The 21,497-nt window shown below is 39.2% G+C and overlaps 3 protein-coding genes across 4 annotated transcripts; 1 reads left to right on the plus strand and 2 right to left on the minus strand.

The window, feature by feature from the left end:
- LOC18792046 (DNA-directed RNA polymerase 1, mitochondrial) lies at nucleotides 120–7,678 on the plus strand. The gene is made up of 19 exons (XM_007225321.2): nucleotides 120–284; nucleotides 398–1,264; nucleotides 1,765–2,019; nucleotides 2,102–2,235; nucleotides 2,347–2,413; nucleotides 2,575–2,633; nucleotides 2,741–2,858; nucleotides 3,022–3,135; nucleotides 3,335–3,466; nucleotides 3,544–3,960; nucleotides 4,415–4,465; nucleotides 4,753–4,823; nucleotides 5,072–5,156; nucleotides 5,281–5,433; nucleotides 5,509–5,583; nucleotides 5,897–5,986; nucleotides 6,110–6,272; nucleotides 6,370–6,473; nucleotides 6,871–7,678. Exons 2-19 carry the CDS (start codon nucleotides 443–445, stop codon nucleotides 6,979–6,981), a joined length of 3,021 nt encoding a protein of 1,006 aa, XP_007225383.1. The 5' UTR covers nucleotides 120–284; nucleotides 398–442; the 3' UTR covers nucleotides 6,982–7,678.
- Nucleotides 7,859–10,790, minus strand: LOC18791776 (probable sodium-coupled neutral amino acid transporter 6). 2 transcript variants are annotated; one of them, XM_020554993.1, is made up of 6 exons: nucleotides 10,052–10,790; nucleotides 9,548–9,700; nucleotides 9,102–9,305; nucleotides 8,807–9,016; nucleotides 8,551–8,704; nucleotides 7,859–8,210 (listed from the first exon to the last, which is right to left on the minus strand). In XM_020554993.1, the coding sequence occupies exons 1-6, from the start codon at nucleotides 10,536–10,538 to the stop codon at nucleotides 8,072–8,074; spliced, it is 1,347 nt and encodes a 448-aa protein (XP_020410582.1). In that variant the 5' UTR covers nucleotides 10,539–10,790; the 3' UTR covers nucleotides 7,859–8,071. The 2 variants fall into 2 exon arrangements, with proteins under 2 accessions (XP_020410582.1, XP_007222745.1); XM_007222683.2 differs by having other exon boundaries at nucleotides 8,551–9,016.
- On the minus strand, nucleotides 16,087–17,940 carry LOC109947187. The gene is made up of 3 exons (XM_020556842.1): nucleotides 17,573–17,940; nucleotides 16,998–17,244; nucleotides 16,087–16,878 (listed from the first exon to the last, which is right to left on the minus strand). Exons 1-3 carry the CDS (start codon nucleotides 17,938–17,940, stop codon nucleotides 16,087–16,089), a joined length of 1,407 nt encoding a protein of 468 aa, XP_020412431.1.

A 21,497-nucleotide genomic window follows, 5' to 3' on the forward strand; every position in this document is an offset into this window, starting at 1 on the left:
AGGATGGCAAAGCCCAGCCCATGGGACCAAATTACTGCTATTAAATGAGCCCAATTAATCATTCCCGACAACCCACAAACCGACTTGTAATTTGAGTTGTAAAACGGACTTTGGAAAATCTCGGGTCGACGACCCAACGGCTTTATCAGGAAATCAGAAAACGTAGGTTTAAGGAGGGTTTAAAGGCGGCTACTCAACCCAGTCACACCCTTCCTCCCTGCCTCCTCGATCGCTCGAGATCGTCCAATTCGTTTGTAGATTTTTTGTTTTTAAAATTAAAACTTGTAATTTTCTTATAGCTTCCGACTTTTTTCTCCAATTTTCTGCTTCTTCGACAATTTAAGATTTTCCTTTTTGATGTCCCGTATCATATTTTCCATTACTCTGTATCTTTCAGCACCTGCAAGTCGGATTGATTAATTTGAAAAGTTTACTGGGAAATATGTGGAGAAACTTGGCTAAACAAGTTGCTTCGAGAAAGACCAATCTCTCCTCCCAATCTCATTTTGGTTCCCCTTCTTCTACTTCTATGATATTTTCTCAAGAATCGAGCTTTCTCGATAAGGCCAGGCATTTCGAGGCTCGGAAATGCATAAATAATCGGATTTTGGTAATGGGTTTTCGTCAAGTTGGTGATATGGCTTCTCAAAAGGAGGAATTGGGCAGATGCAGTTCACTGAATCCAAGTTACCCTTACGGTATTTCTGGGTTTTGCAACTACGCCAAAGGCTATGCCAGCGTTGCCGAGGCCATTGCTTCGACAGATGGCGAGGAGGACTCGTCCGGGTCTGAAGAAATTCAGGAAATGTTGGAGGATTTGATCAGAGAAAACAACATGGTGGAGTCCCATTTCAAGCAGCCAAAGAGAGTGGTGGTTGGTATGGGAGTAGGAAAGTACAATCTTCTTCGGAAGAGGCAAATAAAACTGGAGACGGAGGCTTGGCAAGAGGCGGCCAAAGAGTACCAAGAGCTTTTAGCGGACATGTGTGAGCAGAAGCTAGCACCCAATTTGCCATACATCAAGTCATTGTTTCTTGGTTGGTTTGAGCCTTTACGAGATGCCATTGCGGCGGACCAAGATTCCTGCAAGCAACCTAACAGTAGACAGAGTCATGCTCCCTACTTTGATCACTTACCCGCCGATAAGATGGCGGTTATTACAATGCATAAGTTGATGGGGCTATTGATGACAAATAATGGTGGAATAGGCAGTGTCAGGGTAGTCCAAGCTGCTTGTGCGATAGGTGAAGCCATTGAGCATGAGGTCTGTGAGCTTAGAATTTTCTTATTTCGTAATTCACGTTTGATCTTTATTTTTGACATATGCGGTTCAAATTCACCAATTTCTTTCTGGGAACATTGATAGGTGCGGTGACTTTGATTTTGGTTCTAAGTTTGCTGTAGTATGAACAATTTGGCTAGAACTTTAATTTTAGTTATCGGTCAACTATCAATTTGTTAGGTTTGGTAGAAACTCATTACTTAAATTCCTTATAGACACAAAAACGTGAACTTCCATTTTGTAGGATTATACACACAAACATGAACTTCCATTTTCTAGGATTACATGTATTGCCTTTGTATGAAATTGAGTCGTCTGGCCTCTCATGCCTCCATGACTAATTGAAGGCTTTTCTCATTAGGTAGTCATGCTTGGTTCAGCACCCAGTCAGATTAGCAGCTAAATATTATTGACATGCTATTTTCCATTTATTTGTTGGTTTTGAACTTAATCGAGTTATATAAAATAATCATGTGTATCAGGTTAGGATACACAGATTTTTGGAGAAGACAAAGAAGAAGAAGAACACTATTGATAAGAAGGCTGAAGCTGATTCTGTTCCTGTGACCATTGAACAAGAGAAACTGGCCGATGAACAAGAAAAACTGACCAAAGAACAAGAGAGACTTAGGAAAAAGGTTAACAAACTAATAAAAAGGCAGAAAATGCAGCAAGTTAGAGGAATTGTGAAGGAACAAGAAGACTTGAAGCCATGGGGTCAGGAAGCCCATGTTAAGGTTTGTGATGTCTATAGATTCAAATAAGCAAACTATCTTCTTGTTATTGTTGCTATATTATCTTGGTGCTTGTACTTTCCAGGTTGGCTGTCGATTGATTCAGTTATTGATGGACACGGCTTATATACAACCTCCAGTTGATCAAATAGGAGATGGTCCACCTGATATACGCCCTGCATTTGTACATAACCTTAAGACTATCACTAGAGACACACAGTAAGAAATATTCAATCTTTGTGTTTCTTAACCCCGCTCTCTATCACTGTTCTCCTCTTCAAATATCAGTTTATTTATTTATTTTATACTTCTCTGGGTATCTTGTAATAGGAAGACCAGTAGGAGATATGGCGTTATAGAGTGCGACCCAATAGTTCGCAAAGGCATGGAGAAAACTGTAAGTTGAACAGCATGTTTGGCTCATGCGCACGATTCTCGTTTGTTTCTTTAATGTGTTTGTTCTTGTGTTGTGACTAACAAGGGCAATAATCTTACTTTTCATACAAGCATATGAATACCTGAGTAGCAACTGTACTGATTTCTGTTCTGTCCATGCAGGCAAGGCACATGGTCATGCCTTATATGCCTATGTTGGTTCCCCCTATTAATTGGACCGGGTATGAAGTATTTAGATTAGCTGGACTTCTTAGTTTTGAAGCAACTCGCGAGATAAGCACTTTGGGGTTTTAGCCAACTCTTATTGCCTGTTTGTATATTTTGGCAGGTATGACAGAGGAGCATATTTATTCTTACCATCCTATGTAATGCGAACTCATGGAGCGAAACAACAACGCGAAGTTGTTAAAAGGACTCCTAGAAAGCAATTAGAACCTGTTTTTGAGGTTTGAAAGCCCCAGGATCTGTTACTTTTAGTTTCTGCGCTGCATCTTCTCTTGCATTTTTGTTTCCTCAGAAACAGCTCTTAAATGTTTACACCAGTGCAAGGGTTCTTCACTTGTAATTTTTGGAGCTTCTTCTAATCTCTTAATTGTTCTCTGTCTTTAGGCCCTGGATACTCTTGGAAGTACCAAATGGAGGGTAAACAAAAGGGTACTTGGTGTGATAGACAGGATATGGGCTAGCGGAGGCCGTCTTGCTGACTTGGTTGACCGTGAAGATGTGGGTTATGTTTAACTGGAAATTTTTTTTTCTCCATACTTGGTGGTGCATACCTTTCCTGTGCTTCTGGGCAGAAGAAACTGGTTTTGTTTGACAGAAATTCTATTGTTTTGCTGCAATTTGAAATTAACATGTAATTCAGCACCTTGGTTTTTATCGATAAATGATTTACCTTCACTTTTCTTCCTGCTTTAAAAAGGTTCCTTTACCTGAAGAACCAGACACAGAAGATGAGGCAGAAATCAGAAAATGGAAGTGGAAACTTAAAGCTGCAAAGAAGGAGAATAGTGAGAGGCACTCACAGCGGTGTGATATAGAACTTAAACTTGCTGTAAGAATCATTCTTGTTAAGTTGAATAATCAGTGCTATTGGATACTCTAATACTAAGTTTCACTGAATTGGAATAGGCATCTCGAAAGATGAAGGATGAGGAGGGTTTCTACTACCCACACAACCTCGATTTCCGAGGTCGTGCTTACCCCATGCACCCATATCTAAACCATCTTGGTTCCGATATGTGCCGAGGCATCTTGGAGTTTTCAGAGGGACGGCATCTTGGAAAGTCAGGCTTACGCTGGTTGAAGATACATTTGGCTAATTTATATGCTGGGGGCGTGGACAAACTCTCCTTTGATGATCGAGCAGCATTTACTGAGAATCATGTAGATGAAATTTTTGATTCTGCAGACAGACCTCTTGAAGGAAGGCGCTGGTGGTTGGGTGCAGAGGATCCTTTCCAGTGCTTGGCAGCATGCATTAATCTCTGTGAAGCATTGAGAAGCCCCTCTCCAGAGACTACCATTTCATATATGCCTGTCCACCAGGTAATTCATCTCTTATAATATTCTAATCATATTCTACAAACAATTATAACTTCATTACTTTATTCCGAACCAAGAAACTACCAAAATTGTGAATTCTACATGGTTACAGTTGCATCATCTGGGAAGTTGAAATCACTTCCGTCTTCTGCTGTAAAAAGAAAGATAACCAAAAGGTTTTATTGGTTTGGATTGAATTTCCAGGTACTAAAATGAATAGATTTTAGAATCAATAGTGGTTGGTTACACATTATAAAATTTTATGATGGATATCATTGGTGGAGAACGATTTTGAGATTTCTATTTGTCCTGTTGCCTTGTCAACTGTTTCACTTTTATTGAAGTTGAGAGACCATTGGACATCTCCCATGCTTTGCTATGTTTTGTATTTAGTGATTTGGCACATATGATTCTGTTATCCAAAAAATTGATCTCAGTTCTCTTTTTGTGTTGCAAGGATGGCTCATGTAATGGTTTACAACACTATGCAGCCCTTGGAAGGGACAAGGTAATGAACCCTTTTATTGTTAAAAATTAAGAAAAAGGTTCAATATATTTTAATTTTAATGTAAAGCTCTTCCAAATCTATGATCATAGTAGTTCATTCACTTGCACCACTGTGTTTATCTTACTCAGATGAGATCTCCAACCCTAGCCTTTTATGCACCCAACGACAGCTTTTGTGGTTGATCACATTGCTTCGACTAAAAGAAATTCTTTACCGAACAATTCATTCATATCTTAGTGATTGTGTGAGTTTTTGTTTTGTTGATCAAATTGCTAATCCTTTTTTAGCTTGGAGCTGCTGCTGTAAATCTTGTGGGGGGAGATAAACCGGCAGATGTTTACTCAGGAATTGCTGCCAGGTAACTGTTACTTTCTCCGAGTTGAGTTTGTGAGCAAAAATTCATTTTGGCATGGCATATAAGCATTTGCATCTTTTGCAATAATATGAATTGGATGTAGAAAACTAAGAGGAATCAGCAGCCTAATTCATTCCCTATATCTGTTTTAAAAAGAAGATTGAAATTTGTTGTTTTCCCTAGAAATATACCACTGATAAGTGACATCATTCTTGTTAATTTGTCTAATGAATTTTTTTGTGGCTATGCAGAGTACTTGATATAATGCGCAATGATGCAGAAAAAGATCCTGCCACTAATCCAAATGCATTGCATGCTAGGCTTTTAATTAATCAGGTTAATATCGTTAATCGTGCTTGCCAAAGTGTTAAGATTTTTAGTAATTTTCTTCATTTCTGCTTCTTCGTTACTGCTTAATATGATGTTTCTAATGCTTGGCTTTGGTGATTGGAAATTTTAGGTGGATCGTAAATTGGTGAAGCAGACAGTTATGACGTCTGTATATGGTGTTACATATGTTGGTGCACGCGATCAAATTAAGAGGAGATTAAAGGAGCGTGGTTCCATAGCTGATGACACGGCGCTGTTTGCCGCAGCTTGCTATGCTGCAAGGGTTAGTGAAAGAAACTTTAGTGTGCTTATATGTCCAATGTCTGTGTCTGTACTTATTGTTTTACTGTGAGAGCAGACCACCTTGACTGCCTTAGGAGAGATGTTTGAAGCTGCAAGAAGTATTATGAGTTGGCTTGGTGAATGTGCAAAGGTATGTTTCATCTACTTTGTGGTCTGTTTGTACCTCATAGTTATGTGTGAATGGCGTGTAACTGTTAATGACTTGAAACCTGAGCACATGTACAAGGGACAGATTCAGATTCTATGTTTGATTAATGATATTAGTGTTGGACCTGTTGGTTGTAAGTTGCTTTTTAGCACCTGCGCCTCTGAGCACAAGTCTGAAATTTCATACTTGATTCTTCTTTTGACTATTTCGTTTTAAGATATCAATTCTTTAAAGTATGAACTGATTCTGTATTGTTCTTATACTAGTTCTGACAGTTATATTTGAACATATATAGGTGATAGCTTCAGAGAATCAACCAGTTCGGTGGATCACTCCCCTTGGACTTCCTGTTGTACAACCATACCGGCAATTAGGACGGCATCTTGTAATATTTTGAACAACTTCTTAGGACTTCAAATGCGGCCATATTTTTACTTAATTACAAAAGTACCTTAAAAAACATTTAATGCCAGTATGTAACTAAGATACCACTTGGAATTGAATGCAGATTAAGACTTCCCTTCAGGTGTTGACATTACAAAGAGAAACTGACAAGGTCATGGTTAAACGGCAGAGGACAGCCTTTCCCCCGAATTTTGTTCACTCCCTTGATGGTTCCCACATGATGATGACTGCTGTTGCCTGCAAAAAGGCAGGCTTAAACTTTGCAGGTTTCTACTGTATTCTTATTTGCTATTTGTTCTCTCTTGTATAGGCTAGTAGCCGTTCACATGTTTGGAGGTTTCCCAATAACTGCTAATGATACAGGAGTGCATGATTCATATTGGACGCATGCATGTGATATTGACGAAATGAATAGGATACTAAGGGAGAAGTTTGTTGAACTTTACGAGGCACCGATACTGGAGAATGTGAGTATCTTTACTTGGTGTGAGTGTGGCGATCCTTGTTTAGTGCCAGATAGGCTGCTCTGTCACTTGTGAGATTATGATTCACCAGTTCCCCTTGTTAGAATTTTTTTTCTATAAAATTAGTAACGACAAAAAAATGTAACGAATGGTGACATTAGATTAGAAATAATCCTTCACATGATAATTAAAAAATAAAGGGGATTTCGAAGCACACTCCTTTGCTTGTCACCACAAAAGTTTTTACTTTTTAATAATTCATGGGCTATTAAAAGAAAAATATTTCCAGCTTTTTAAATTGCATTTCATCCTGTGATCCCAATTTTCTGTATCTTATGAAATTGAAATATGCTCTTCCCATGTTTTGTTGCTTATTTAATTTGTACTTTTATGTTTACAGTTGTTGGAAGGCTTTCAACAGTCTTTCCCCACCTTGACTTTTCCCCCCTTACCAGATCGCGGAGACTTCGATCTCAGAGATGTTCTTGAATCTCCCTATTTCTTCAACTAGTCTGAGCCAGATGATTGCTAGGCAGCAGTGCCCTTTTTGCTTGTTTTAGTTCCTTATATCATTCAATCACGAGGTGATGCAATTTAATTTGTATGAGATTGTCAAGACAAGTTCCCTGCGTGATGTCAAGGAGAACAATTCCGGTGGAAAAAATCTTGATTTGACTGCTGCTATCCATTTGCTGTCCGTACTCTTGTACATATGTCGAGACAAGCTACCTTCAAGAATTAGCTGGAGATATCCCAGGGGGCTTGGCTGTCTTCTGCATCCGCTATTTTAAAAGGATTGGGGAAACAAGATGGTCAACATGCAGCATTCGAGAAACGAACAGCAACATGTTGTAAATCAGAGCAAATTAAAGCACCAAGAGCATGAAAAACACTTGGTGAGTTGATTCAAACAAATGGGCAGTGGATGGTTGATGAATATTGTGGAGGTCTTAATTCTTCGTAGATGACGAGTGCAACAGATATGGGTGGGTGTGTGTTTATTAGTGGCTTGATTAAAAGGTCAACATAATTGTTGTCAAGTTCTGTTTGTATATTTTGTTCTTCATTTCAGAGGTAGAGAATAAGTTCTTGTACTGGATTTTTTCCCTTTTGATTCTTTACTCGATTTTGAAGCAAATTCATTAGATTTTAATGTGAAAATTACAGAGGTTGAACTTAGAATGCAATACCGTTTTTATGCTTTGGCGCGTTCGTAAGTGTATCGGCTTCCTTGACACCATAGTTTCAAAGGCTTTCCTATGAGTCAGTTTATATAAATAAACAAAATTTGCCCTATAAATTAAAACAGACGAGCAAATTCAAGTAAAATCCTACCCCGGTGTGCATCAAGGAAGATTAGAGGGAAGCTTACCTCTAGGGCCCTGGAAGAATTAAGAATTGAGGTGTTGCATTAAAAATTTCCAATACACATGGAGCCGGTGGCTGCATGTCCAGAGACGAATAGTACATAGGCTAGAGTTCTTTCACCTTATTATACACATATTTCCCCAGAAAACATCAATGTTTTTTCTGGATTTCAAATGGCTATGGCATTCAGTATACGTCCAGGTTGTTCAACTAATGTGTGAAACAATGTAAAATCATGCACCATGGGACACCACCTGTTTTAACAGGGCAGTGGTATCACTGTATATTGCTATCACATTTGAGAACACGGCAAGACCAATCATGAAAACAGAGAAAATCTTGTCCTTTCTTGTTGCTATTTGATGTCGATCTCTGCATCGCAGAAATTTGAAACCAAATCATGGAATGAGAAGTAGGATATTCAGATATCTGATTTAGCTTTGTAACCAATTCGAAATTGATGACAGCTTGTGTGAACTCTTTTTGAATTTATATGCATCTAAACCAACTCGAGTACAACTTTTTCCTCAGAATGAATTTACGATGTTATGTAACCTTTTAAGCACATTCATCAATCACTAATCAGGCATTTCAGAGAGATAATCCGAATGTAAGCGCCTTCATCGCCAGAACACAAAAATTAAACTGGCAGCAGGAAAGATAAATCCAAAATGAAAATGGAATGAAAACAATTGTATGCCACAAAACTCACCTTAGAGCAATGGCAGCAGGAAAGATGAACCCAATGCAAACTGTAGCAGTAGCTCCAGAAAACTGGAAGACATCCCAGATGCTGGGTATAAAATTTGCACCCACGAAGACAACAGAAATGAGCCCAATGGTGCTTAATGCAAACCTACAATTATCTGAAACCAGAGGCCTAGATGAGGGGAAGACGAGGTCATCCAAGTTGAGCCGCAGTGGATAGAAGATAACAGGAAAAACAAGCATGAGGTGCAGGGCATAACTGATGCGAACAATATCATTGAGCAAATAGCTATAAGGGATGCCAAGGTTGGTGTCAAAGTTGGCTAGCACATCATCATGAGTTGAGTCCCCAAATAGGAGGAACCCGAAAAGGCTGGTCAGTATGTAGACGGAAGAGCACAAAGCCAATGATGTCTGCACAATTGGTTGAATCAAGGAAGAGTCCTCAAGCTCATTGCCGATTGTATGCACTGCAGGAGAAGAAAATTCTCGTTTACGGTTATGCTTTTTCACTTTGAAATAAAAGCTGCATTTCATGTTGATCAGCTAGCATACCGTTGAAGTGGCAGATGAAGGCTGTCACAAGAACAGGAACAACTGTGAAGAGATTCCACACCGATGCAATATTAGACACATTAGGAAGGAACCTGGGCATGGAAATACCTCCGTAAAAGAATTTAATAACTACGATTCCTGCAGTAATAACTAGAAAAACAACTGCCAGCGCAACTGCTAAGGCCGATGTATATCTCAATGAATCTGCAATCACAAAAAGGCACAAGTTACAGAAATGCTTGATCCATATAATAAAATGGTTGGTGAAGACCAATGACACAGACAGTATTTAACTGCTAAAGCAAAACTTCTATGATAGAATCGTAATTTTGGACAAGTTCTTATGCCATTGAACAACTCCTGGAGAAACCAAATAAGGATTATTTAATCACAAGGATTAGTCTTTTTTCTGCGTTCAGTATTACAAAGAATCAGTCTTTATGTACCTATTCTCTTTAAGGATGCCAAAGGAGCAAATACAAAAATGGTTGTGACAAGCAGCACGAAGGTACGCCCGTTCCACCAGTGTTCACCAAACCACCCTTCCAATACTCCAGCATGGTGAACTCCAGTTGAAGAAGTTCCAGACAGCACATCACCTAAGTCACATTGAAAGTAAAACAACGAGAATTACTACACATTTACTTGTAATCAAATTGAAAGAAATACATGTGCCAGCATCTTTTGATTTCAACCAGCGCACCAATTACAGAAACCTAATTACAATACTTCAGACATCATAATTGGTTGAAATTGAAGTGCAGTATCATACAATTTGAATGCTTCTTGTATGCACCAATTAAGTCAGAGCTTTGCACACCTGATTTACTATTGGGGAAGTACTATTATACTGTATGAAGACTGCTAATTAGGAAAAATCAGATTATGGATGGAACCCAATTAAAATTCACACCCAAAAATTAGGACTAGAAATGAAAAAAATTATTTACCAATGATGATCGTGTAGACAATGAGCGTTCCAAGATTGTTCACCAAGATACACAACTGAAACACAACCTTCCCAGCTTTCCCAAAGGCATCCCCCATAACCCCTCCGAAAGACACAACCTTTCCCACTTTGCTGAACCTCAACAACATCTCCACGGAGGCCTGTGTCAAAATCGCAACAAAAATGATCATACCAATCCCAACGCCAAGACCCAGCACTTTCATGGTGGCAGGCAACGCCATAATCCCAGCACCAATAATGGTCGTTGACAGATTAAACACTGCACCAGCAAAAGATGCACCATTGAATTCCTGCACTGCCTGCTCATCGCAGCCCCTCTGATTTGGCAGCAGTGGAGATTCCTCGTTAATGGGTTGCTTGCATTTTCTTGGGTTCTTGGTTTGCTTGCTGTCAGTGGTCATTGTTTTCTTTTCTTGCTGGTTTACAGTGAGTGAGAGTTTCTCTTCTTCTCTTGCTTTCACTTTCATGAGGAAATTCGTAGCCGCTTTGTTTGAGTAGTTTGCTTTATCTTGAAAGGCACAAGTAACAGAACAAATGGTAAGTTTGCTTTTTTGGTCAACGAATCACAAGACGATGCCTTGACCAACCCAAGAATAAAGAAAGAAGCAAACACGAAGACGATGGTGGTTGAGTAGACTGGTTGCTTGCTGGTGTGGCAATGGCACCCAGGATCCAGCGTCCTTATCCAATTAAATGGTGGCAAGCTCTAATCTGGGTAGACAACGATTTGTCGTCTAGTAATAATTGTGCTTTTAATCTTGGGAAATAGCCCTAAATGCCACCATTTTTATAATTGTAACTGAAAATACCATCCTTTTTAAAAAAATTTGGAACTATAACCTATAAATATATATTTATTGTCCCCTTATTGCACACATATCACTTTTGCTGAAATTTTATTCTCTCTGTTTTGCTGAAGTTCTCTCTCGGCTCTCTCTCTTGGCTCTGCTCTGTTTCTCTTCACTCTCCCGTGGCTTTGCTCTGACTCTCTCATCTCTCGTCGCTCAGCTCTCAATCTCTCGTCACTCAGTTCCGACTCTCTCTTCTCTCTTCCTCTCCCAGCGACAGGTACTGTTCATCGGCATTTTCTTACAGTTTAAGGGTTTCTCTGAAGTTGGTTTAGGATTTATGCATTTCTCTGAAATTGGTTGAGGGGTTTGTTCGAAATTGGTTGAAGGTTTAGGGGTTTCTCTGAAATTAGTTTAGGGGTTTGTTCGAAATTGGTTGAAGGTTTAGGGGTTTCTCTGAAATTGGTTTAGGGGTTTCATCGAAATTGGTTTTGGGGTTTCTCTGAAATGATCTTAGTATGATGATTCCTTGTTTCAAACAGTGAATGGGTTTGTTCTTTGTGGACTGATGCTTGCACTGCTGTTGTGTTGCTGTTGCTATTGCTGTCGTATTGTATTTTTTTGCTAGTGTATTGCTAATGTAGTGATGTTGTGTTGGCATTTTAGTGCTGTTGTATTTTTAGTTTATTATGGTTTTATTATGGTTTTTGTAGCAGTTATTGATTGGTATTTGGTAGCTTAGTATGAGTCTTTATGACCATTGCATTTAACCTTCTTACAAGTCTAATTGGTATCTATTTTGTTTGTTGAAGATGATATCTAAAGTGTAAGACAATTAACCTGTGTATATCATTTTGAACTTGTAAACTCCCAACCATATCATACTTTTTGTTTGAGAATAATGCTTGTTAATTCGACATATTTTTTTATAACTCTGTTTACTAAGTTTAGGGCTTGCATATTGGATATGGATGAGTTTTCTTTAGAACCATATGTGGTGTAATATGAGTTCTTTAAAAGTTTGCTGTTTTGTGCTTGATCATTGTGTGCTTAAAAGAAAGCGGGAAATGAGTGAAGATGGGAACCTACCACCAGCAGGTGTGGTTTAGAGAAATGGGGACATTGATTTTGCTATAAGCTAACTATTTAAGCTTTTGCTTTTCTTGTTTGTGTATGGATACTTAGAGAACTCTGTTTCTGAGGAGAACTTATAATTTTGTAATTGTACATGTCTTACAAACATTTTATACAGTTTTGATGGTTTATTTATGAATTTATCTTTGATATTTTGTTAAGAAAAAACTGAAGGGATGGTGCCAATTTCTTTCATTTGAAAGGAGGGCCTGTTCACCCGTTTTCGTGTTTACTCCTGAGGTGGAAGGGCGAAGTTCCCCACTGGCTTGGAGACCCCTTGTTGGTCGACAAGTCAGCTTTCTTTGGTGTGTGAGCGTGCCACTGCTAGCAATGAAAATTCTAGCAGACTTATTTTTAGAGTGGATAACTTGCGCCCCAAGTTACTGACTTCTAAAACAAATGATTGTGAATTTGGGTGAGGAATATCTCCCAAGTAAGTTCTTTTCTTGCCTCAGACTGGTGAGGACTTTCATAATTTATCTCAGTATCAAATGGTTGTTCTGGCCAGAATAGATAATAATAAAGTAGACTGTTTCAGGCAAAACTGCCTTTTACAAAATTAAGAAGGGAGAAATCAATTCTAGAAAGACAAAAAGATGGCTGGAATCCCATTTCTGCCTGGGTAGAAACTTCTGATCCGGGCTGGACTGGGTATGTCTGTGCTGGACTGTGCTGTCAACAACTTCAGCTGCTTGGCTTCAGCTGTAAATCGATACCAAAGTTCAATTTTGGCAGAGCTTCAATCTACTTCAAGCCTTGGGAGACTTTTGAGCGGGCAGAACTGCAGCTTCTTCAGTTTGAAGGGACAGAAGTGGCTATTCTCGAGGATTTTGCAAGCTGGAACTATGCTGTAAAATTTGTTGAGGTTTTCATATTTGTGAAAACTCAAACTATGTTTGTCTTGGCTTTTGCTGAACCAAATTTGTAACGAGAGGGATCTCGTTTTCAAAAGACTTATTTTCTAAGTCTGAACTTTGGAATTCTGATCTAAAGCTGTTTTTCTCTTGGGCTCCAGGTGAGCTTTTGATTATTTTCTTGTTTGTCTTTTTGATTGATTGATGAATTGGAGGTCCTTTGTTTCTTTGCCTACTTTCGTTTTTATAAGAGATCCTCCTAAGGAGGTAATTTTTAATCCTAAATAATGGGCGGCAAAAAGATCTCTTATAATGTAAAGTAAGAAGGGTTTCTTATCAATCAAGGCAGATAGGTTCTGAGCAGTCACCTCCTAAAGCAGTCCCTTCCCTGGTTTCCTGGGTGGCAGCTTTCTAATTCAACCAACGCCACCGTCTGTGTGGGTTTTTTTATGGCGGTTTGGCTCTTTTTCTTTTGTATTTTCTGAATGGTTCCCTGTTTCCTGCTCTAATTTAGAAAGCGTGATCCGTGAATTCCTTGGGAGGTGGTGTATTGATTTGGAGCAAAATCTTGAACACAGATGGGTTTCTGATCTTCAATTGCCAGTGTTTCAGAGACGTCCCTCTCATATTTTTAAAATTTAGTTAGAATTGCTGACTTTTCCAAAGTTGAGGCAATCACGTGGGTGTGTCTTTGATCCCTTGGGTTTTGAATTTAACAAAAATTACGGGCTGATCTTTGAAGCCCATTTCGAAAGTTTCCACATTTGGGCTTTCTTTGGGCTGAGGCTTTATTTTCAGCATCTTTGGTGTGAAGCCCAATCTGTCTGGATCCTATTTTTGTTTTTCTCAAGTCTTTGGGCTGGGCAGACAATTTTATCATGGGCTTGTCTTTTGGACTTGGGCGTGCCGAATTTGGGCCCAAACAGGGCCATAGTAGAGTCAGTATTGTGGTTGCCACTAATTCATAGGATGTTCCATTACATTATACCTTGAAGTGAATCAATTGTTTCCCGATGTCTTGTTGTTTTTTAAAACTCTTTCTAGTTAGATAGATTTATATCGTTAGTCTTGAATTGTTCTCAATTAGGCTTGTGCTACCGCACATTCCCATTCTAGCTGAAGCTGTCTCATGATTAGATGGTGTGATTATATGGTGTGTTGAGATATGTGTTTAGATATTATATTATGCCGGAGTGGTAGAGTACTGGGTGTCTTGAAACTTGGCTTTGAGCCATTAAATTAGGAGGTCAGTTGTAAATAGCTGGGGTTTTGTTTATGATATGTATTTTTTGTTTTTTTTTTCACTTCATATCCTATAATAGGCTGTTGATAAGTGGTGATTGTTTATTGCTTGTTATTGTCTAGATTGCAACCGACTGAAATTTTGTTTATAATATTGGCATGCAGGGAAATATGGTTGGTCAAATGAAGTTGATGATTGTAGAGGAACAAAAGTTCCAAGGGAAAGCATTGTCGCTATCCCATACGAAGACCGCAATCACTACGATAAAGGAGAAATTCACTGAACAACAGCTGCAAATGTTTGAACAGAGTTGTTTTGGTCATCTCCTATGGATTGAGGACCTCAAGTGGACTTCTCCAATTGTCCACGACTTGCTGCTCAGGAAAGCTGATCCCAAGACAGTTTCCCAACTGAACGGGATCAAATTCATTGTTGGCAATAAGGTCATCCAATTCACGGCGCAGCAATTTTGCATCGTGATAGGGCTAAGGTTGGGAAACCTTCCCTTTATTCCGATTCCCACTAATGAGAACTGCTCATTGAAACGGAAGTACTTTGCCAATGATAAAACTGTGAACCTGTTGGAATTAGAAAAGGCCTCCCTCGAATGCGATGATGTGGACGATGTATTGAAGCTCGGATTCGTATACTTTGCTGTGTTTGTGCTGTTGGGCAGTGAAAAACATGTCCACATTGACATGCGATATTTGAAGTTGGCGGAAGACCTTGAAGACTTTGGGAAGTATCCATGGGGTGCTGTGTGTTATGCGAAGACAAATGCGTCACTGCTGAGGGCACTTTGTGCAGATTACCAGCGAGTGAAAGTGCCCACAAAAACTGCAAAAACAAAAAAATTGGAAAGAAACCAACAACAACGGCAACTGGTAGACCAAGAGAGTACCACCTCAAAGGTTTTGCCTATGCACTTCAAGTGAGCAAATGTCTATTGATGTTGAAGTTAAATTGCATTTGTTTACAATGACTGACCTTTTATTCCTCAAACCAGATTTGGGCGTATGAGGTATTTCCAGCGTTGGCTGCACTACATTTGGTGGTGCACGAAGATAATGCGTACATCCCTCGTTTACTACATTGAAGGAGCAATAGTTCGCCGCGTTTTTATGAGCTAATGAGCCAAGTATTCGAGAACCGTGAGGTTAGTTCAGTTTTTAATGATGCTCAACAACTCATCCATGTCCTTGGAGACATAGAAGCATTTATTGCCATTGATCACACCCGCCTACCTGTGAAACTCATTGTCATTGATTCCATTGCTGCATTGTTCCGATCACAGTATCAGACAACACCGGCAGATTTGAAACGGCGGTCTGAAATGTTCTTCAACATATCTGGGACATTGAAGGGTTTAGCAAATAAGTTTGGGTTGGCGGTGGTTGTCACCAACCAAGTGGTGGATTTTATTAGGCCACATGATGGAGTGAATGAGGTGAGGTTGGGAAACTTGGAGTCTCTGGACACATCAGGCAGACGGGTGAGTCCAGCTTTGGGACTGGCTTGGGCACATTGCATAAATTCAAGAGTGTTCTTGGCAAGACATGAGCAATCTATTGAGGTTGACATTCGTAATGCTCCTTCAACAAGTATATGTAGTCAAACACACAAGACATTTCACCTTGTATTTGCCCCACATCTGGCCTATGCATCGGGCCGAATTTGTAATCAGAAAAGAAGGTATAGTCGGAGTATCACAGTAACTGTGTAATAAAGGAATTCTAAGAACTTTAATGTTTTGGATCCATTTGGAATTACATTCCAGTCCCTTTAATTTCGCACTCAAATTATAATAGCAATCTGGAAGCAATACCAGTGCAATAAACGTACAATATAATAGTAATCTGTCAGCAATACAACATGCTGTAGCAATGCAACCGAAATTATGCAAATTTAAAAGAATTCCCATTCAACATAACACGAAACCCACCACGAATAAAAGTAGAGTTTACATGACCTACCAAAGCAACACAAATCATATTGTCTAAGATACATTGCGCAATGGAATATTGTTTTTACAGGTGCTTTTATTGTGGCCTGCGGAACCGCACCTTGAGCACTTTCTTCTAATGGTGCCCTCTCCTTGCGAGGGAATTCTTATCTTCTTTCGTCTGCCTGGCATGACCCTTGCCATGGGAGGCAGCACAACTCGACTTCGAACATCTTCAGGAATATCCCACATTTCGTGAGGTTGTACCAAGTAGATGCTATCCGAATAAGCATCCATCCAGGTTTTCCGAGTGTAATACCGAGAAGCCTTTGAGTATACATTTACTTTCAAGAAGCGACAAACTGCAACTACATGCTTGCAAGGTAGCTGCTCAAGCTGAAACTTTCTACAACTACAACTGTTGTTCGTCAAATCTACGAGGCCGTCCTTATCACCGTCCAAAACATTAAACTGTGCATTATTTAATTTAACCACATTCATCCTTGCAGCATCCTCCAACCTGTTCCTCAACTTTTTTTCTCCGAAATTGGGGCACAATGTTGTTGTGCAATTCAAAGCCAACTCACGACGTTCGGTGAACCATTTCACAAGGAGATTAACAATTTCCCCTATCAAATGAACCACTGGCAGCATCCTTGCAAACCTAAGGACTGAGTTGATTGACTCCGCAATATTTGTTGTCATTACATTGTAGCGGCGTCCATCCATGTGAGCTCTAGACCACTTATATAACCCTGCCTCTTCAAGATATTGAGCAACATGTTCCTTTCGCTTGATGTTGCGAAAATGACAATCAAATTCAGCAATGGAATAAGATTTCGCAGCCTGCTCAAAGTGCATAGTATGTGATCACGCTTTTTCAACTTGCAAGTGCGTTTCATGTTCCCCTTCATATGATAAAAGCATATGCCATGTTGTGCAGTTGGAAAAATTTTGTTCCACACATTCTCTATGCTAACATTGCGATCAGAAATAATAACAAGATTGGGACACTCACCAATGGCTTCATGAAGTTTAGTGAAAAACCAATGCCATGATGCATCCGTCTCCAAATCCCCGATCCCAAAAGCAAGAGGATATATATTTCGATTACCATCGAATGCATTTGCTACAAACATAACACCCTTGTACTTGGATTTTAAATGAGTGGCATCCAGGGCTATCACTGGGCGCATGGAAGAACGGAACCCTCTAATACATGCGCCAACCGCCATAAATAAATACACAAAGTGATTTTTCTCATCAGTTTGGATGTGTGTTTTTGTGCCGGGATTCATACGCTCCAATTCATAGCAATAAGTTGGAAGGATATAATATGCCTCCTCCGCTGATAATGGACAATAGAGCTAACTCCCTTGCTTTCCAAGCTTTCGAATAATGGATGGTGCAACCAAAGCTGTGTTTCACATCTCTCATAATGTCATTTGGTGTGTATATTGTCCGAGAATCCTTCAACTTCCTTTTAAGTGAAGTGGCTACAAGTGCTACGGTTGCTTGACGATGCTTGTCACTTACGAACCTCAAATCACATTCATGAACAGTTGTACACCTCACAATCATGAAGCTGTATTCACCAATTCTCGATGCTCGGACCCGCCATGGGCATGGACGTTGACAACAAACCATAAGCAACCTCTTAGTGCAAGAGAATTGCACCTTAAATTCAAAGTGGCCTCTTAATGCCGTGAACCGTAACTCCGTCAACAATGCTTTCTTACTAGAGAAAATTTGCCCAACTGTAATTTTCAGATTCCAATCACTTCGTGGAAACCCGCTGTCCAAATATGCTTCTTCATCATTTACACCGGCTTCATTGTACCGGTTTTGTTCACCCATTTGACTCCAATAATGTTGACGAGTGGGTTCAGATTCTCCTCCTAAACGCATTATTGACAACTGGGTAGCTGTGTTCAAGCAGCCCAAATTAGGAGGGGCAGAGTACACTGACACTTCATTTCTTTCAGTACTATTATCACCACCATGCATCTCCTCCACCTCGCTAAAATCAATCATATTCATAAAATCTGTCCCTACTTCACCTCCCACGTCAGTGACATTTTTATTATTCCAAGTTACTTCATTGCTTTCAATAATGGCAACTGAAGAATGACCCATCCGACTACTATCTGTCGTGATATGCGTACTATGAACTACATCATTTGTCAGTCCTTTATCTTCTATACTCACGAGTAAGGGAGCTAGTTTTGAAGGTGTTACCTCGGAATTGTACTTCGTAAAAAAATTGACATCATCATCGTCCTCAATCTTTATGTGCTTCCGCTCATTCGAGGCCACCAAAACTGAGAATTTTAAGCAAACCTTGTCTTCCCTGCTGTTTGTATTACCAATCTGATGCATACGGTCCAACAGTTCAGCAAATTTGATAGTCCGTGGAACTATTAAGCCTTTTGAGTCACCCCCTTCGTATTTGCACATCTTCTTCGAGGTGACCCATTTTCCATTGTAGCATACGAGAATAACAATTGTCTCCATTTCTGACCATGACAAAACAATATTTCATTAACCCAATATAACCACAATAACCATACAATACAATAGCAATATAACCACAATATAACAGCAATATATAACAATATAATGTCAATATAACAGCAATACGACAGTAAAATAAGAGGAACACAACAGCACTACACCAGTAACACATCAGAATCACACTATACAGATCTACTACATCAAATGGAAAATCTCAAGTTTCAAGATTCACATATCCAGACCAATCTAAATGCAATTGGTACAAACCCAGATGAATGAGCATGAATATTCAACAAAACCTAACCCAAAGAAATTAAAGCCAAAACGAATTTAACACAAACCCAAACAATCAAACTATAACCCATTTCACATAATCCCACTGATATTAACAAAATAACCATCAACACTACCTTTTCGAGGTCGGCAATCCACTAGAGCTTCAAGGTTGCAAGCAGCTATTCAGAAGACATAGCTAAAGGGAGGGGTTCGCGATTCCAAACAGAGAGCAAGAGATCGAATAGGGGAGAAACAGACATAACGAAGCTAGAGAGAGAAAGAGCTGCGCTATGAGAAAGAGAGCAAAGAGAGAGACAGAGAGTTGTGCTAGAGAGAGAGAGAGCCAAGAGATAGAGAGCCAAGAGAGACGCAGAGAGCTGTGATAGACAGATACCAAAGAGAAAGAGAGCTGTGCCAGAGAGAGAGAGAGCTGTGTGAGCTAAGAGAGAACAAAATTTCTGGACTTGTGAAAAAACTGCAATAAGTGGACAATCATTTTATATTTATAGATGATAGTTGTACAAAAATTGGGAAGGAGTGGTATTTTTAATTACAATTATAAAAATGGTGGTATTTAGGGCTATTTCCCTTTAGAGCAGGTCCATCGCTGAGGGTTGGCCCAGGCAAAAGGCAGGAACCAGCCCGAGTCCAGCTCCAGCGCAGAGAAAGAAGCCCAGGCAAGCTGCGGGTCCCACGAGCCCGGGCAGGCCCAAGGGCGAAATTCGACTGGGCTCGAGCCCGAGTTTAGCTGACGTCAGCGCTGACGTCGTCGTGACGTCAGCGCAGTAAATTCAAATTTTTTTTACCGTTGGCGCGTGTCGGCACCGGGTGGCTCCGATTGGATTTTTTTCAGAAATCCTACGGTTCTCATTTTTTTGGCCAAAAAAATTTAAAAAAAATCCGAAAAAATTCGAAAAAATTCTGAAATTTTTTTTAAAAAAATACCAAAAATGTATGTATTTTTTCCCTATAAATACCTAACCATTTTATCTACTTTCAACACTAAATCTTCATACAATTTCTTCTCCATACAATATTTTCTACTCTCCACTCACATAATTCATTTTCCACACCAAATCTCCATACAAACTCATCTCCTTCCAATATTTTTTACTCTCTACTCATATTTTCCACTTTCCACACCAATTCCATACAAACTCTTCTCCTTCCAATATTTTTTACTATCCACTCACATTTTTGTACTACTTTTCATTTGTAGAAAATAAACAAATGGCATCTTCTGTTGAAATCGGAGGCTCGTGGTCAACCCAGGAAGATATTGCGTTGTGCGAGTCTTGGGTGAACATTAGTCATGACCCTATCACGGGCGATGAGATGAAGTTCCATCATATGTGGAGCAAAATTCATGGAGAATTTTGTCAAAGATCGGGTTCCATTCGGACCGAAATGGCTTTGTCTAGTAGATGGAAAATTCTAAACAAAGAGTTAGGGAAATGGAGAAATGCCTTGGCAAAAGCAAAGGAGAACATTCGGAGCGGTGCGAATCTTTCCGATGAGGTAAAATATTTTTAATTGTCATTTTAATCAATTTAATGTAACTTTTTTTTATTGCATATTCTATTTCTTTTTGTTGCACAATGTTTATTTTATTTTTGCATTTCCTAATTGGCTTTATTTATTTACATAATCAATTTTATTCTTGCATTTCAAATATGTTTATAATTTCATGCATAATCTTTATTTTTTATTTTTGCATTTTCAATTTGTCTATATTTATTTACATAATCAATTTTATTCTTGCATTTCAAAATAGTTTATAATTTCTTGCATTGTATATTTTTTTAATGCACTTCCAATTATTTATTTTGAATAAATCATACAAGCACAAATGTGGTTCGGTGCCATGGGACAAGGGAAAAAAAGTTTTGTGCATTTCCAATGTTGGGAAATTGTCAAGGATTGTTCCAGATTCAAAATTATTCTTACCGCACCCCCGGTTGTGTTGCATGAGACGCCGCTCCACGAATCGCCATTAACCGATTCACCATTGGACTCCCCAATGGAAACGGAGTCACCACTCCCACGTCTGCCGAGACCTATTGGGAGAAAGGCGGCAAAGGCCAAGAGAGGGGGCACTTCGAACATTGATTGTGTTCAAATATTCGAGCAAATAGCTAAGAACAACTCTCTAAGATTGGAGAGAGACTCGAGGAGAGATGAAGCAGACAAGGCACGATTGGAAGCCTTTGCAATTGAAAAGCAACATGCAAAAGAAAAAAACGAGGATGAAAAAGAGATGAAAATCATGGCCATGGATACGAGCCATATGTCTCCTGAAACAAAGGCCTATTGGAAGCATAAACGAAGGGATGTGATGAGAAGAAAACTTTTCCATGACGACGGACCTAGCAATACGGATTGGCTAAATGATGAAAACCATTAGATTGTATTGTTGTATTTTTTTATAATTGTTGTATTTTTTTTAAATTGTTGTATTATCCTTTAATTTGTTGTATTGTTTCTTTTTTATTCAATCAAAAAAGCATTCTATAATTGGACTACTTATTAAAAACATTTGAGCATTCCTCACAAAGATTAATTAAAAACAAACCTTCATTTATTGCAAACAACACACAAAACAAACCATACATAAAAGCATAATAATAAAAAAGACCTCGCAATAATTCCACAAAACACAACACACAAAAACAAAG

Source organism: Prunus persica, chromosome G1 (genome assembly GCF_000346465.2).
Source record: "Prunus persica cultivar Lovell chromosome G1, Prunus_persica_NCBIv2, whole genome shotgun sequence".
NCBI classification, from domain to species: domain Eukaryota; kingdom Viridiplantae; phylum Streptophyta; class Magnoliopsida; order Rosales; family Rosaceae; genus Prunus; species Prunus persica.

Bases quoted from the DNA above. Each gene is read 5' to 3' on its own strand.
- LOC18792046 (XM_007225321.2), top strand. From the start codon at position 443: ATGTGGAGAAACTTGGCTAAACAAGTTGCTTCGAGAAAGACCAATCTC. The intron at 3,136-3,334 runs GTGGGTTATGTT...TGCTTTAAAAAG, and splicing joins ACTTGGTTGACCGTGAAGAT to GTTCCTTTACCTGAAGAACC. The intron at 5,434-5,508 runs GTTAGTGAAAGA...CTGTGAGAGCAG, and splicing joins CAGCTTGCTATGCTGCAAGG to ACCACCTTGACTGCCTTAGG.
- LOC18791776 (XM_007222683.2), bottom strand. From the start codon at position 10,538: ATGAAAGTGAAAGCAAGAGAAGAAGAGAAACTCTCACTCACTGTAAAC. The intron at 9,017-9,101 runs GTATGCTAGCTG...CTTCTCCTGCAG, and splicing joins CTTCATCTGCCACTTCAACG to TGCATACAATCGGCAATGAG. The intron at 8,211-8,550 runs GTGAGTTTTGTG...TCTGCGATGCAG, and splicing joins CCTGCTGCCATTGCTCTAAG to AGATCGACATCAAATAGCAA.
- LOC109947187 (XM_020556842.1), bottom strand. From the start codon at position 17,940: ATGCGTTTAGGAGGAGAATCTGAACCCACTCGTCAACATTATTGGAGT. The intron at 17,245-17,572 runs GTTCGTAAGTGA...CGCATGTATTAG, and splicing joins GTTCATGAATGTGATTTGAG to AGGGTTCCGTTCTTCCATGC. The intron at 16,879-16,997 runs GTGTGGAACAAA...CACTTTGAGCAG, and splicing joins GCAATGTTAGCATAGAGAAT to GCTGCGAAATCTTATTCCAT.